Genomic DNA, 17,404 nt, shown 5'->3' on the forward strand with positions numbered 1-17,404 from the left:
GTTTGCACTGAGGGGAGCTTCAATGGTTTCTATGTGTTTTTGCAACGCTGAGTAATGTATCACAGACATATCTCATGAATTCTTTCATGAAGTGTAGAGAGAAGGTAAATAAGAGATTCAATGTGCAGTGTAGAGAGCTTCATTTTTAAGGGAGTCTGTCAATCCGATACTGATTTATTGCAACAGTTAAATAAACGAGAAGTTAACATTAAGTGACTTACACTGTCTGACTATAACACTGTTGCCTGATTTTGCTCTATTTCGTAATCAAAAATAGCTTGAAACAAGTCACAACTGAGGCGCTGCCATCTCAAAAGCAGCAGTGTTTCATTTATAAATGAACATGTGTTTTTAAACAAATCTAGTGAGTCAATGATTCAGTTTCTTATTCATAAATACAGTCACTTGCTTTATTCCTGAATGAATCAGCTGTTCGAACGAATCAAATGAATGAATGATTCAGTAATTAAATCAGTAACTTTCTGCCACCAACTGGCATTTTTAGTTTTATTTTTAAAGTATCTTTTCACTTATTTAATCATTTAATATTTCTATATTCAAAATTTTATATCTAAAACATGAACTTATGAATTTGAATCTGAGCCTCATTTAACATGAAAATACACCTACAAGACACTTTTGTGTTTTTCTGTGCCACCTCTGTGGTACAAATTAATTTTGTTAACACTGATTTCATTTGATTGGTAGCATATTCTTATTCTACTTGTTCTTATTCTGTTGTTTTAATTTGAAAATTTAAATTTGACATGAAAGATATCATACTTTTAATAAAGTTAGAAAAATGTTATTACAAACAATTCCCCTGTAAATCACTTTAAAGAGTCAAATATCACCTCGTAATGGGAAGGCAAATTTTTGATCAGATTTTTTTTATTAATGATTAGAAGGCGCTCCTGAAATTTTTAACTGTGTTCCTAAAAAGAAAAGTAAGCATAGAGCCCTGCGTACCATTGTTTTGTCCCCACAAGAAGTCTAATCGCCCCTGGATATAGAGTAAAGTCGGTGCTGAGAAACTGCTTCAGTCACAACAAGTGTCGGCATGTTTAGTTTGGCATCTAGCGTTTCTTGTCTCTGCCATTTGTAAGCTCTTTCAGTAGCTGTGGTCTACTAATGTGGCATCATATAAGTATTTTATTTTCTGAGTTGTGTTGTGGTAAAAATAGCAACAGGTAGCGCCAGAAGCTCACTGAGTGCAACCATTTCACGTCATCGAAATAATGGCACCCCCATAGTCCAAAGTATGTATAAAGCAAAGTGGATTTTTTAAATAACATAAATCTTTCATGGGTTTTCTAATACATATTTCAGTAATAAATATCATTTACCTTATACTAAGCCTTACAAGTCTTAATACCCAGGGTTCTCTTTAAATGTTGAGCAAGCAATCTCATAAGCCAATCCGTTTATACCATGTAATAAATTAAGTGATTGTCAGCAGACTACATATAAATAAGCCTGTGCAATCTAGAGTTTCATGACTGAACCAAGATCATTTATCTTCTTGACACTGTATGTGTGAATTAATCTTGATTATTTAGTCTGTAAATAAATATAATTAAAGAGAATATAAAAAAATCTGGATAAATGAGGTAGACTAATTATAATAGAGCAATTTCTTGTCCTGGAAAAGTCATGTTATAACTACATAAGCATTTTTTATATATTTTATAAATATAAAGTTTTAGATGTATACCAAGCTCGAAAGCATTTTAATGGGTAAAGTAATATATTTTTGAGTTTTTATCCTTAATCCAAATGCAATTGGAGTTCAATTAAAAAACGCCCTTGCTCTTCCAAACTTTATAATGGCAGTGAATGGCTGTTGAGATTTTGAAGTCCAATAAAGTTCATCCATCCAACATAAAAGTGCTCCACACGGCTCAGGCTCATATACATCTAGAATGGCTTGAAGGTTAGCAAATCATGGGGTACTTTTCATTTTTGGGTGAACTATCCCTTTACAATGCGTATTTTGTCTGAGGAAACTGCACAACCATTTGCAAGCAGAAACTTTGAAGCATGCATGCTATATTACCTCTGCTTGGGCCCAGAAATTGTCTTTGTTGGTTTTCTTGATTTCAGACATGGCATTAGTCTTCTGGTAAACAGATCCCTGTATGGAAAAACAATGCAGTGGTAAATTATGACTAAGCCCAGATGGAATATTTAGACTTTGCATTTTCTGTACCGATTTTAGCGGAAAAGTTCTGTGGAATCACTCAGAATATACTCAGATACAAAAAAGAAAACAGAGTATGAGACTCTCATAGCTAAAAGCATAAGCAAATTAGCCAATATATTTTATAAACACTCATGCAAGGGGGTGGGGGATCTCCCACAGCTTTCTCTGGCGTACTGCGGGTGCAGATTCCATGTGGGCCTGATTAAAACCAAAACAAGACTTTTAAACAACTAACGTCAAGCATAACGCTATATAACAATACATCAAACTGACATTTATGCATTCACAATGTGCTATAGTTTTTACAGCACTCAATTGCAGCTTGTGGGTACATTTGGAGCTCAGCAGAGAAATTATTCCAAACCACCATAACAGTTTCCACATTCCGAGCATTCTGGCTCATTCCCTGTGAAACTCCTGACGCAGCACTCCGAAAGAGTGTTTCAGATAAACAAGCAGCATGCTGGCACACATCCTGGCACCACTGTGCCATCATAAGACCTGTCTGATACCTTCTGCTGCTGACCACTAACTAACTTACCAAAGATTAAAAAAACAAAAAACAAATAGCAGTTCTTTTTCAAAAGCAATGCAAGAAACAAACTACATGATTATAACTTGTATATTTTCTTTAGATGTGATGTTAATGTTAATGAGAAGTATTTTGCACCAAAAACACTTAAATGTGACCCTGAACCACAAAACCAGTCATAAGGGTCCATTTCTTGAAATTGAGCATTACACATCAACCGAAAGCTGAATAAATAAGCTTTCCATTGAATCTGAGGGTGCAAAAAAAAAAAAAAATCAAAATATTGAGAAAATCACCTTTAAAGTTGTGCGTATTAAGTTATTAGCCATGCATATTACTAATCAAAAATTAAGTTTTGATATATTTGTGGTAAGAAATTTACAAAGTATTCTCATGGAACATGATCTTTACTTAACATCCTAGTGATTTTTGGCATAAAAGAAAAATCTATAATTTTGACCCATATAATGTATTTTCGGCTATTGCTACAAATATACCCATGCTAATTAAGACTGGTTTTGTGGTCCACGGTCACAAATGTATTGTTGCATGATTATTTTCTCTCTGACCCTTGGTATTAAATAGGCTGTTTTTGATACTGCACCTTTAAGACTAATTGAATACATGAATGTAATAAATTTTGTATTCAAAGTGCAATAAAAATCCTTTTGTCCAAGATCAATGTACACTACTGTTCAAAAGTTTGGATTTTTTTTTTTTTAAAGATTAAGTGTTTTTGAAAGAAGTCTATGCTCACCAAGGCTACATTTATTGGACCAAAAACGCTGTAAAAACAGTAATGTTGTGAAATATTCTTGCAATTTACAAGAACTGTTTTCTCTTTCAATTTATTATATCATTTTATTTATTTCTGTGATGCAAAGCTGAATTTTCAGCATCATTGCTTTAGTGTCACATGATCTAGAACGCTATGAAATTAGTTTTATTTTTTATTATTTTTTTTTTATTTAATTTTTTTTTGGATTCCATTTTTTACAGTTTTAATTGTTAAAATAAATTTGATTAAAAAAGCATGTCTAATTAACTGAAATCATTAAATTTACACAATTTAACAGCAATTTATTAAGAGTTTTATTTATTTTATATATATATATATATATATATATATATATATATATATATTTTTTTTTTTTTTCTTAATTCAGTTTTTTTAAACAAAACTGTTTTTCATTAATTTTCTAGATTCCATAAAATGTGCTTATTACTTATTATTTTATTTATACATTTATTTTTTCAGAAATAATGTGCTAATAAATTCTGGTAAACAATTTTTCTTGTAAATATTCCTTAAAAATAATGTTTTAATAATTGTATTAGTACTAATAGTACTACCATTACATTTACATTTTTAAAATATTTCAGTCACAGTTTCTTCAAGTTAAATCAAACTTTTATTTTGACGGGTTGCTGTGAAGAACTTTGAGTTGCAAGATTCATATTTAAATAGTATTTCTGCGGCTTAACATTTGCAGACTTTAGTCCATATCATGTTTTGATTTAAGTGTGACCTACTTTTTTTTTTATTCATCCAAAATTTGGCAAATTCCATGACATTCCGCGTTATGCAGTAAATTCCATTTTTATGACCATATTCCGTGATTCTGTCTGTGTTTTCAGCATCCCGGAAATCATAAGGCCCTAGACTATCCTTCAGAAATCATTCTAATATGCCGATTTGCTTTGCATTCTTGCATTCTTATTATTATCAATGTTGAAAACTGTTGAGCTGCATAATATTGTTCTGGAAACAGAAACCTGATACATGATAAATGTCCATACTCAGCATCCTTGCTGAATAAAAAACAAAAATCAAAACAAAAAACTTACAGACCCCAAACTTTTGAACTGTAATGTATTAATGCTTAAGGACTAGAAATAAAAACTGCACTGGGCACTGCTCTGGTGCGTTATAAGCAAGGTGTGTGTGTGTGAACTGACCACAGGCCCCTGCGGCCCGCTGTCTTTGAAGCGACTGGACTCTTTGTGAAAGCTGTAGTTGGCTCCTGAGGCTTTGGCCACTTTCTGCATGATGGATTCAGGCTCCACGTCCTCCTCCGCCCGGGCGTTTATCGTCACATGAGCTCCCTGCAGAAAAAGCACCATGAATTAAGTCCCACACACATTCATATTTTCAAAACTCAACTTAAACATACATACGAAACCATCAGACGGAAGCGTCAAGATTCACAGATTTCAAGCGAAACATGCCCACGCACACACTTCCGTCAGTTTATTTATTAGCAACCTTTGGCTGTGTGTAAGCTCTAACTGAACATAAACACGGCTAGCTTAGATACACTACAAACAAACAAACAAACACCTTCTAATGACAGGAGGAGGCCTCCACCCATTTCCCTGTTTACACCAATGCGTCTGATGCAAGCGATTGGCTCAAATAAACAGGATTTTCTCTCTCATCGTCTCTCAATCAAAAGCCTAAAGCACTTTTATGTCCAAGGGGTTGATTTTTATCTAATTTAGCATGATAAGGAAATTCAACCTATTTAATTTCTATTTAACTACCTATTTAAAGGGACAGTTCACCAAAAAAATGAAAATTCTGTCATTAATTTCTCACCCTCATGCCGTTCCAAACTTATAAGAACTTCGTTCATCTTCAGAACACAAATTAAGATATTTCTGATGAAATCCGAGAGCTTTCTGACCCTTAATACATAGCAACACAACTGGAATGTTCCCATTACGTTTCTGTGTTTCTAGGTCTGGGAAAATTTCAGTTACATTGCTGTCTATGCAGGGTCAGAAAGCTCTCGGCTTTCATCAAAAATATCTTAATTTGTGTTCTTAAGATGAATGAAGGTCTTACGGGTTCAGAACAACATGAGGGTGAGTAATACATGACAGAATTTTCATTTTTGGGTGAACTAACCCTTTGATGAACTAACATGCTACATTTTACACTGAACAACTGGGGTAAATTATCCGTGTTCACAAGTTTTAAGTTAAATCTAACAGAGGAGAAAGTAGAGTGAAACTGCTGACTGGGCCTGTCTTTGGCATATTAATCCTAATTTTTAACATTATTTGATATTCATTATATCCTGTCATTTTATATTGATTTTCAATAAAATATCGTAATTTTTTCATGTATCACCCAGCTCCTAATAAACAGGAAGTTGATATTAAGTTTTAATATTAATTTACATTTTAGACAAAATATCAGTGTTATCTGTATTTCGCCAACAATTCCAACCAAAGCCACAGCAGAACTGTTGTTACCAAATTAATCAATGTTTTTAAACAAATAGGTTAGGTGAATTATTCAGTGACTCATTTGTGAATAGTTACTTGCTTCATATCTGAATTCTGAATGAATTACCCAATGACTAGGGATGCAACAGTATCAAAATACTGTAATATTACGATATGAAATTCATTTCAATATTTCAATATTTAAAAAAAAAAAAAAAAAAAAAAAAAAAAAAAAAAAGACAAAGGGAGACTTGGAAAAAAATTTGTACATTTTAAAGTTAAATTATTAAAGTTATTTATTATTATTATTATTATTTTATGCACTTTGAGAGTTCAAAATTAAAATCTCCAACTCATGTTCTTAACTAAGAAAACAAATCAGAAAAAAAGTGAACTGATTTGTACCTGAACTTTAAAGAGGACCCTCCTTTTAGTTGTGATATACTGTCTCAGTCTAAATTACATTCACACTGGTGTTTTAGAAGCCAAACAAATTAGAATATAATAATAACTACAGCTGCAAGCAGCGATGACGGGCCCTACCCACCAGCACATCACTGTCAATCACATGTATTGACAGTATCCCTGTACCAGTTTGGATTGAAGGGTTACAGCAATGAAAGGGTTACACTTTAAAATCAAATGTGTGAAACACACACATACACACATACACCCCCACCCACACACACACAGAGAGAGAGAGAGAGAGAGAGCAGTCTGGCAGTGTGGATTTAAGGGTTACAGCAATAATAATAATACTAATAATAATAATAATAATAATAATAATAATTTTATATTATTGTTATTCCTATGACAATAATAACCATATATTGTAAAACAATTGCACTGGTAAATAAAGGAAAATGAATATTAGATAGCCATATATTATATTATTTTTTGCTTTACAATACAGTAAGGAAATTACAATACTTCCATCCTAATTTCTACACTTGAAAGAGATAAAAAGTGAAAGAGATAAAGAGATTTGAAACATGCAGTGAAACCAAACTTGATGAAGTGATTAAGCCATATGGCCCAAAACAGTTTATGTTAGAAGACAGTTTTGCTATCGCGATACCACGATATTGGTAATTCCGTTCCATCCCAACCTCATTCACCTACTGACATTTTTCGTTTCATATTTAAAAAAAAATCATTTAGGTTTATCCATATTTCTATATTAAAAATTTCATATAAAAAATGAATCTCATCACATTTTATGTGACCCTGGACCACAAAACCAGTCATAAGTAGCATGGGTATATTTGTAGCAATAACCAAAAAAACATTCATTGTATGGGTGAAAATTTTTTATTTTTTTAATGCCAAAAATCATGAGGATATTAAGTAAAGACCATGTTCCATAAAAATATTTTGTAAATTTTCTACCATAACAATATAAAAACTTAATTTCTGCACTGCTAAGAACTTTATTTGGACAACGTTAAAGGTGATTTTCTATGGGATTATTTTTGTGCCAATAAGAATGAACCTAACTTTGTAAAACTGAATGTAACTTTCCAAGAAACGATCAAAAATATGCCACTGCAAAAGAAGAAAAACACAATGAAAATGAAAAAATTAACTCAGTCGCACGAAATTAACATGCTCTTCAAATATGCTTCATTCTTTGTTAATGATTTTCAAAGAATCGTTTTCGCAAATCATGGATTCTGAATGCGTTGCCACAGCTTTCGCTTACGCTTCGCAAATTTCCGTTTGCCGTTTTGGCACAAACCTCTCGTGGGGGCGGGCTTAACAGCGATCTACTCTGATTGGCTAATGAGCTTTTGATGGACAGTTGCTCTCTGACCTGGAAGCACAGACGGTGACGTCAGTGGCGCGCATATTGCGGTGTGCAATAGGTCGTGCTTTGTTTATATTAAGTATTAATGTTATTAGTATTTCACCTACGGTCGTCTCTTAGTTTCTAAAGTTGAGCTCCCAGGAGAGACACGGAGCGGCATCATCTTCCACCTCAGCTTGTCCCTCAGGGCAGCTTGAAGTAAGTTCGTGTTGCTAAAGTAACGTTAATCAATAACATTGATAAAAGTTTTATTCATGTACAGTGTGCAACAGTTCTGATAGTTTCTATTAACAAAGCACGACGTATTGCACACCGCAACAACTTTCCAATATGTGCGCCACTGACGTCACCGTCCGTGCTTCCAGGTCAGAGAGCAACTGTCCATCAAAAGCTCATTAGCCAATCAGAGTAGATCGCTGTTAAGCCCGCCCCCACGAGAGGTTTGTGCCAAAACAGCAAACGAAAATTTGCGAAGCGTAAGCGAAAGCTGTGGCAACGCATTCAGAATCTATGATTCGCGAAAACGATTCTTTGAAAATCATTAACAAAGAATGAAGCATATTTGAAGAGCATGTTAAATTCGTGGCACTGAGTTCATTTTTTCATTTTCATTGTGTTTTTCTTCTTTTGCAGTGGCATATTTTTGATCGTTTCTTGGAAAGTTACGTTCAGTTTTATAAAGTTAGGTTCATTCTTACTGGCACAAAAATAATCCCATACTTTTCTCAATATTTAAATTTTTTTACACCCTCAGATTCCAGATTTTTAAATAGTCATATCTTGGCCAAATATTGTCATATTCTAACAAACCATACATTAACGGAAAGCTTATATTTTCGGCTTGATGATGTAAAAAATGACCCTAATGACTGGTTTTGCGCTCCAAAGTGACATATATGAAAAATGTAATTACAGTGTAAATGCCTCTGAGATTAATTTAACAAGTTAGTCTCTAGTGCAAAGATGGATTTTGTTGATATTGATTTCATTTGATTGATAACAGCCCTATCCACCTTATTTTTCAACGTGGAAGTAAGCTGTTTTCTGTGAACCTGCAAGACTGTAGGGAAATAATGAAAAGAATAACAAAGTGCAGTAAACGGTCAAACTGTTTGCACTACAAACCATGGTGTTCATAATTAAAATAATACATTAAAATAACATGGTAAGACACACCAGTTTGCAATATCAAGCAGCAAAATGAGCTGTTTTGTCTGACCCATAAAAGGCACACCTGTTCTTAAGGGAAAAATAAGGTGGATAGAGTATTGATTGATTCACTTTAAGAGTTTAACATGACTGACACATTTACTAAAGCAAAAATGCCATTATAAAAGGTAAAAAATCTTCTAGAAATCAATTCATTCATGAAATATCAGTTAATTTCTGCTTTAAATCTGGACCAGTGGTAATTCTATTTTAGATGGAGTGAAAGCTTGTGGTCGGATGTTGTCACGCTCTGCATAAGAACCTACAAAGCCAAACCAAATGTAACTGGATATAGCCCATGATGTCATATCCTGTTGTGAGAGTCTAGCCTGCACAATGCAGTGTTGTGAGTCATATTCAGAGTTCACAGACCATTCATTAAATCAGATAACCAAACACACTTTACAAAATATTACCCTGAAAAGTACAACAAAATAGCTTAGTTACCTTTAGAAAATTAGCTATGGAGCTCACATGGTTCGCACACTGGCCTTTTCTGGCATCTTTAACGCCCTCACCGGTCTACAAAAACAAAAAGGAAATGTCAATTTCATTATGACAGTAGCATATCACAATACAGTTATTTTTGTTTGAAATTCAACAATGGAAAATAGGTTATATTTCAAATAACCGAGTGGTAAGATATCGTCAGATAACGCAGTCAATAAATAAAATGCACCATCATGCTGTCCAGTCCTTTTTATATTGGATTTGGTGAATAGGAGCTAAACCGATTCATTAAATACTTTACACTTTAGCAATAGCAGTTCTCTGTGGTTCTATACTCAAGAAACAAAATCAATGTGAAGAGTTACAGAAACCTTGAAACTCACCCAGTTGATAAGGACATATTTGGGAAGGCCAGAGTTGGGGTCTTTAACGCGGCAGAAAGCGTACATCACCTTCCCGCTGTTCAGCTCCTCGACCAACTCCTCCAGACCACCATCTGAAAACACACACAAAACACGCTTACATGACAAATCATGCTGTCCTCCTACAATCAGAAAAGAACTCTAGTTTTGACGTAAAATCTTTAAAATAATTTAAATGTTGATATAATTTAAATGATCAACTAAGGCTTTACAGGACTTACATTTGCAACAAAATACTTTTGTAAAATAAATTCAACCTCTGTTCCATATCTCATGTATGTCATTTCCTGGCATACATGAATATGCACACCTACTGATGAACCCTTGCAACATTTAAAATTGATCATCTTTATCATCTGAATGTAAAGGTTTATGCAAGAAAAACAAATATTTAGTTTGAAAACATTCACAATCAACAAGTTCTTTTGATAAATGTATGGATTTCGTAAACATTTCTCATGAATTTTGTTAAGAAAATGTTGTAATAACATGGTTTCAAAACAATATGGTTTCAGACATTACAAATATATTAGCAGCTTACATTCCTCTGGCTCCAAACAGACCTGAAAATGCAAAAACACATGCAGACTTTGCATGCTTAATGAGCATTCATTGACCAGTTGAAAACCAGTGGATTTAATTAGGCCAAGGTTATGTAAATATTAACAGAAAATTCTCATACTGCATTTCAAATTAATATTTTATGTCAAAGGGTTTACAAGAAAAGTTTGGGAATCCCAATTTATTATTTAATAGTATTAGATAGGGCTGCCTCCAAAAGTCGACTAACCGTTAGTCGATGTGAAGAGGCTTGACTAATTTTATTAGTTGAAGAAAAAAAAATTCCACAGGAATTGGCGAAGTCGGTACGCTCACTTGCTTTTAAAAAACTCCCTCATTTTTGGTCATACAGATAAGAGTAATACATCTTTCAAGTCTGTAAAGAGAGATCCTTTGTTTATTTGTGTGCACTCACAATAACAACAAAACGTTGTGCTTTTGTAAAATACTGAAAGCAAACAGGACGTCTCAGTCTCTGTGAACTTGAGCGTTGTGTGAACAACTCAGTGTACACTTATCTTACCGACATGAAAAAATATATCTAATATATAGAGTGAAATCTCTACTTTTAAATGAATCAATTCAAATAAAAAAGCAAATACTCTCAAGATTATTTAATCCATATGAAACATACATAATGACGAGTCAGTGTCGACAACTTCATCTCTAAACCGAAAAAAAAAACATTAGTTTATCAATTAAATGATGTTCATTATTACATTCAGCAACACAACACCTCAATCGCTCAATCAGAGATATTCTTGTCTAACTTACATCCCTGCTCCAGCATCAAAACAATAAGGGTCGGACTGTTACAGCTGATCTGAGGTAAGACGCTCATGTCAATCAACTATTGTGGGAGCGACCTCTGTTGGTGTGACGCCACACCGACGTCTGATAATGGCTTGATTTGAAAAAGGGGATATTATTTTAACAGATTAATTAAAAACCACTGCATGGATTTTTATCATTATAGGGTAGATTTGTACATACACTGCCAACACACATTAATGTTCAAACAACATGTAAAAGTGAACTTAGCATCCGATGACCCCTTTAACATAACATCCTCCTTTTACCAAGCAGGCCATTTTTTCACACATGTAGAAAGACCTCTGGACAAATCTTTAGTTGAATCTTGGCTTGTCCTTGACAGTCAGCCGGTTCAGTGTGCCGTTCATGTAATTAATACAAAGAACACACTGTACTGAAAACAAATGCTGCAGGCTGAAGATGGGTATACGCTGACACTGTTTGCTAAAAACACTGTCGTACACACTACATACCTCATGATACTAATGCAAATAACTGTAATTCACTAAATGAGTTTCCACATGATCAGCAGCAGAAGAAAACCCACCTCCTTTCTCTGCCAACCGGATGTCATTGGTGTTTCCCTCATAGGTGAAGAGAGCCCTGCAGAGAAAACACACGTGTAAAGGCAAAGCATTACATAAGTGTTAAACAGCAAGGTCACTGAAGATTGAGGGCAATATGGCTCAGTCATTCAAACTAAAATTGACATGAAACACCGTTCACAAGTGATTTTACTTTCATAATCTGATGCATTTCCAAGTAAAAAAGGATTTTCAATGAAAAAGTAGCTCCATAAAATTAAGGCTGAACCACTGATGTCACATGGACTATTTTAACAATGTCTTTACTACCTTTCTGGGCTTGAATGTGGTGGTTGCATGCAGTCTATGCGGGGTCAGAAAGCTCTCGGATTTCATCAAAAATATCTTAATTAAACAAGGTTCTTACGGATTTGGAATGACATGAGGGCGAGCAATTAATAACAGAATTTTTTATTTTTGGGTGAAATCTCCCTTTAAGAAGTTATTTTAAAAACAAATAAAAATACAGGAAACATTTCTAATTGTCTAAAACCACTATTTATAAAACAACAAAAACTAAAAATTACTAAAAACTATATAGACATCTAAAAACCATAACATAAAACTAATAAGAATTAGTTAAATAAAATATTTAAAATTAAAAATAGAAAAACTTTACCTAAAATCAAAATAAAAATGGAGAATATGAAAATAAAAACTAATTCAAAATATTAATATAATAGTAAAGAGACGACACTACAATACAGCAGAACGAAAACTGAAAAGCGTCATTAGAAAAACAAGTTCTCAAACGTCCTCTGAAAGGTCTGTAATATGAAGCAGATATTGAGGTGGCACCGAACGAGTGTGAACTCAGCTCTGATTGTCTGTAAACAAAGACACTTGTGCAGAAAGGAAGCTGTGTCAACTTCCTCTTTGAAACACAGAGCCCAAGTCAACAGAAGACTCTCTCCTGTCAGAAATAGGAAGTGCCGTAATGAGGAATAAGAACTGCAGCTGTTTTATTTCTAGAAGATCTCAAAGGTCTGATCATCCTGTGACATTCATGCTCTGTTGTGGTTTGATATGGAAATGAAAGTCACAATTGTTAAGACAAAGCTGCTTCTTTAAACGGCAATGTTAAGCCTGTTCCTTCCGGGGATCTATGATGACTCATCAAAACTGTTGATTTTGTGACATTTGGTTATCAAAAAATCCTGAGCTCTTTAAAAGCAATCATACAGATGCAATATCTCTCAGCAAATTCCTTCAGCAGCCTATCATAAACTCCATCTGTTTACAAACAGCTCCCAAATAGTGCTTGACCGGGTTTTTTAAAGGCCAATACAAATAATACAGTACAACCAGAATAATCCAGCAGTGAGTGCAGCAATAAAAACACTTTACTGCAACTTTTAATTACAAATTTCAGCATATTATTAGCACAAGAGTTAGATGTGATGATTATGTGTAATCCAGCTAAATTTGAAAATGCAAAGAAACTTTTAATTCATTTATTTATTTTATTTTATTTATAATTTTTAAATAAAGAGCCTTGCTTATTGCTAAAATTACATGGGTTTAAGAGTTTAAAATCCCAGATTGATTAATAAAACTGAATAGAAAAATAGATATAAAAAAATTAATTCTCTCTCTAACAAAAAAATAAAAAATAAAAAATTGGAACAGTTTTATGTCAACCAAGTTGTGTAAAAATACGCAACCAATTAAAAGTTTTTTAACAGTAAGATTTTTAATGTTTTTAAAGAAGTCTCTTCTGCTCACCAAACCTGCATTTATTTGATCCAAAATACAGTAAAACGGTAAAATTGTGAAATATTTTTTACTATTTAAAATAACTGTTTTCTATTTGAATATATTTAAAAATGCAATTTATTCCTGTGATTTCAAAGCTGAATTTTTAGCAATAATCAATTTTAGAAATCATTCTAAAATGCTGATTTGCTGTTTAAGAAACTTTTTTAAAAAATGATCATTATTATCAATATTTACAACAGTTGAGTACATTTTTTTCAGGTTTCTTTGATGAATATAAAGATCCAAAGATCAGCATTTATCTGAAATAAAAAGCTTTTGTAACATTATACACTATAATATATATATTTTTTTAGGGAAAGAAATTATAGAAATTAATACTTTTATTTAGCAAGGATGCTTTAAATTGATCAAAAGTGTTGATAAAGACATTTAAAATGTTACAAAAGATTTCAATTTCAGATAAATGCTGTTCTTCTGAAACCGAAAAAAAAAGTATTCAGCTGGTTTCAACAAAATATTAAAAATAAATGTTTTTTGAGCAGAAAATCAGAATATTAGAATAATTTCTGAAGGATCATGCGACTGAAGTAATGATGCTAAAAAAATCAGCTTTAAAATCACAGGAATAAATTACATTTGAAAATGTATTCAGATAGAAAGCAGTTATTTTAAATAGTAAAAATATTTTACAATTTTATTTTGAATCAAATAAATGCAGGCTTGGTGAGCAGAAGAGACTTCTTTAAAAAAAACAAAAAAACAACAACACTACAAATCTTACTATTCAAATTCTTTCGACTGGTAGTTTATATTATTATATTTTGAAATATTATTACAATTTAAAATACCTCTTTAGCATTTTAATACATTTTATAATGCAATTGAATTCCGTGGTGCAAAGCTGAATTTTCAGCATCATTACTCCAGTAATGCAATCATTCTAATATGCTGATTTCGTGCTCAAAATTTGATTTTTATTATGTGTTGAAATTAAAATTATGTTGAATTTTCTGCAGCAGTATAAAAGTCTTTCCTGTCACTTTTAATCAATTTAATGCATACTTCCAAAATACAATTACTAAAAGTTATAAAAAGCAAACGGATTAAAAGAAATACAATTCCATTACAGGAAAATCCCAACCAACCCCAAACTTTCGAAGGGTAATGCACATGTTATTTTTTACCCATTTGCGTAACTTGACTGTATTTGTGTGGTTTTTCCCAAATGATGTCAAATCTCTGGGTGGATGATGAGTGTAATTAATGTAGGTCATTTTTAATCACTCTTTATTTCTGAACCGCTTATGACCCAACTTAAACAGCCTCCTCTCAAGAGCATCCAACGCATCTCGCCCTCATTTCCACTTACTGAAATTGAAACTCACTTACACTTCAAAGTGCAAAGCTACAGGACTTTGGTCTGTTGTGAATCTGTCAAACATTAATATAATTTCCGTATATAGCGGGACAGCCCGTACGCCACTTGTACAAGACTGAGGAAGTCTCTTACTGTTCTCTAAACATCTGCCATGGACACTCATGCATTTGAGGTAGCATTCTGACTACAAAGAGCAATTATTTTTGATTATGAGACAATGTGGATCACAGACTGCATGTTAATTGAGTCACAAATAGTAGGCAGGGAGTTGTCATTCCAGCAGCCATATATGGACAAAAAACTACAGGAAAATAAGGAGGTAGGAGTGGTTCAACATGAGCACACTTCCCAAACCCCATGTTCTCCAAAAGTTGGGATGCTTCTGAACTGATCAGGTCAGCTGATCTCATTCAAGCATGCAACTGAGGTCAAAGCATATGCATTATTTAATAAAAACTTCAATCGTTGGCCTGAAAGCAACAGTGTATTACTGGGAGGAAATCATTTTTGCAAGACTCAATGTTTTTGTGCACAAGCTGTGAATGGATGAGGGCACACGGATAATCTCGCTAACATCACAAATGGTCATTGTGTTCATCCAAATGAGCATTAATGATGATTCACGTTGTGATAAACACAAGCAGGGCGTTTGAAATACCAAAGGAGCCGCTAACATGCTAAACATGAGGATGTCAGTGAGTGTAACAGAGACACAACCCTTGAGTCACTACTCACCAGTTAGTCTCCGACTTCTCATCAACCACCTCCTTATAGGCCGCGGTAAGAGCTGGGCCGTTTTTGCTCAGGTTCACAGCCATGATGGGGAAATCTGTGGGTTTTTGACCGTCCGGCGGAGGGGACAGACGTTGCAGTGAACTCCGGGGGTAGATGGGGAGCTCTCTCTCGGCTCTACGCAGACAGGAAGCGCGCCGCGCCACATCACGTAGCACTCACTCCTCCCTGGAGAACCCTACTATGGGGAAGCCGAAGCTCATGAATATTAATTAGTACGCCTTCCTGATTGGCTGCGGAGCTGACGCTAATATGAGGAAGGATGTCAGCGGGCGAATGATGACTCGGCATGTGAATATTAATGAGTTTTTTTTTGTATATTATGAATGTACTCATTATATATGCGAAATTCTTTATTCACAAATATAAATGGGTAGTGAAAAAAACGAATTTTACTCATTTATAATAGAAATGGGTCACTACATGTATACGTTAAAACAAACAAGAAGTAACAAAGCAAAAAACTGTAAATTACTTTAAAGCCTTCAATATATTCTTTAAATAATTTGTAATCATTTGTACGTTTATGGACATGTGATTTTCTTATCGCTTTTTTTTTGTATTTTTTTATATTTTTGTATTATTATATGCTATTGCCTTTATATGTTCTTTGTTCTAAAAACTGCAATAAAAAACGGTAAAAGAAGAAGAAAAAATAATTTTAATGAGGTTATGCGGCTTCTGAAGGTTACCAAGCAACTCTCTGGCTAAAGCCTTCGTCATAGTAGAAGTTTATAAACCAAGTAGCAACGACATCTCCTGGACAGGCATTAAAGTCACAGATGAACATGGTTACTACTACCTTTCTAATAATAATAATAATAATAATAATAAACAAATCTACAGTCTATGATAACATCCTAAACCATAAAATGACCTTTTCACCAACAAAAATAGTTTTATGCTTTATCATTTAAAAAAAACGATTTCTTAAGACAATGGATGGGTCAGAATTAGAAATATATTTAACTTTTATGCTAAAAAAAAAATTAGGCATCACAGCCGCTCATTAAAAACAGTATTTTCTGTTTTCTATCCACCTTATCAGCGAGACTTCCGGTTAGTTAGGTTTACATGGACATAACGTGAAGACTGTTTTCACGAGGCGTCATCAATCGGCCATTTTGGCGGCACTGAACATAACGGATGCTTCGGAACCGAGCCGAACTAGAAAATTTTGCTGATTATTGCAGCTGAAAATGGTCAATTATTGTCATGTTTTGGGCTGGATTAATCGGTTGGACTGGGAAAAACATTTGGAGTACTCCAGACTGACAAAATTTAAACTGAACAAGAATCTTGACAACATTCATGTTTGTTCTTATCATTTCCAGTCAGGTAGGTGAAATAATAGGCTAATATCTTAATTTAATACCGCTTGTACGTATCTTTACCACATATTAACTTTAGTTTGTCAAAATATTGTGCATTTCCTGCTTACTGAGTCCTTCTTTGTATGGTTTATCAGCTTCCACATGTTTTTTCCATGGTTTAGGCAGCATAAATTAGCAGAACAATGTATTCAGTATTATATTGTTGTTTACATCCAAGTATCACCAATATGGCCGGGCATCCGGGTAAATGAACAAACCGTGACGTAAGTGCAAACCCTCTATTAAAACATGCAGTAAACAGTTAAACTGTTTGCGCTACAAAGCAGTGTGTTCATATTTAAGATAATACATAAAAAAAACATGGTA

General features: G+C 33.6%; 1 protein-coding gene across 7 annotated transcripts in view; it reads right to left on the bottom strand.

The window, feature by feature from the left end:
* dbnlb (drebrin-like b) overlaps positions 1-15,867 on the bottom strand; it is a 34,567-nt gene extending 18,700 nt beyond the window's left edge. For 3 of the 7 annotated variants that reach the window (XM_051116967.1, XM_051116962.1, XM_051116960.1), the window contains exons 1-6: positions 15,648-15,866; positions 11,779-11,834; positions 9,819-9,931; positions 9,433-9,507; positions 4,695-4,841; positions 2,057-2,134 (exon numbers count right to left, since the gene is read on the bottom strand). In XM_051116967.1, the coding sequence (XP_050972924.1) occupies positions 2,057-2,134; positions 4,695-4,841; positions 9,433-9,507; positions 9,819-9,931; positions 11,779-11,834; positions 15,648-15,730 (552 nt within the window). In that variant the 5' untranslated portion in view covers positions 15,731-15,866. Of the gene's footprint in view, positions 1-2,056; positions 2,135-4,694; positions 4,842-9,432; positions 9,508-9,818; positions 9,932-11,778; positions 11,835-15,647 lie in introns of all 7 variants that reach the window. The other 4 variants (XM_051116965.1, XM_051116966.1, XM_051116961.1 and 1 more) reach the window with 3 other exon arrangements.
* Between the last annotated feature and the right edge of the window lie 1,537 nt (positions 15,868-17,404).

This window comes from Labeo rohita, chromosome 8, assembly GCF_022985175.1.
Source record: "Labeo rohita strain BAU-BD-2019 chromosome 8, IGBB_LRoh.1.0, whole genome shotgun sequence".
NCBI classification, from domain to species: Eukaryota; Metazoa; Chordata; class Actinopteri; order Cypriniformes; family Cyprinidae; genus Labeo; species Labeo rohita.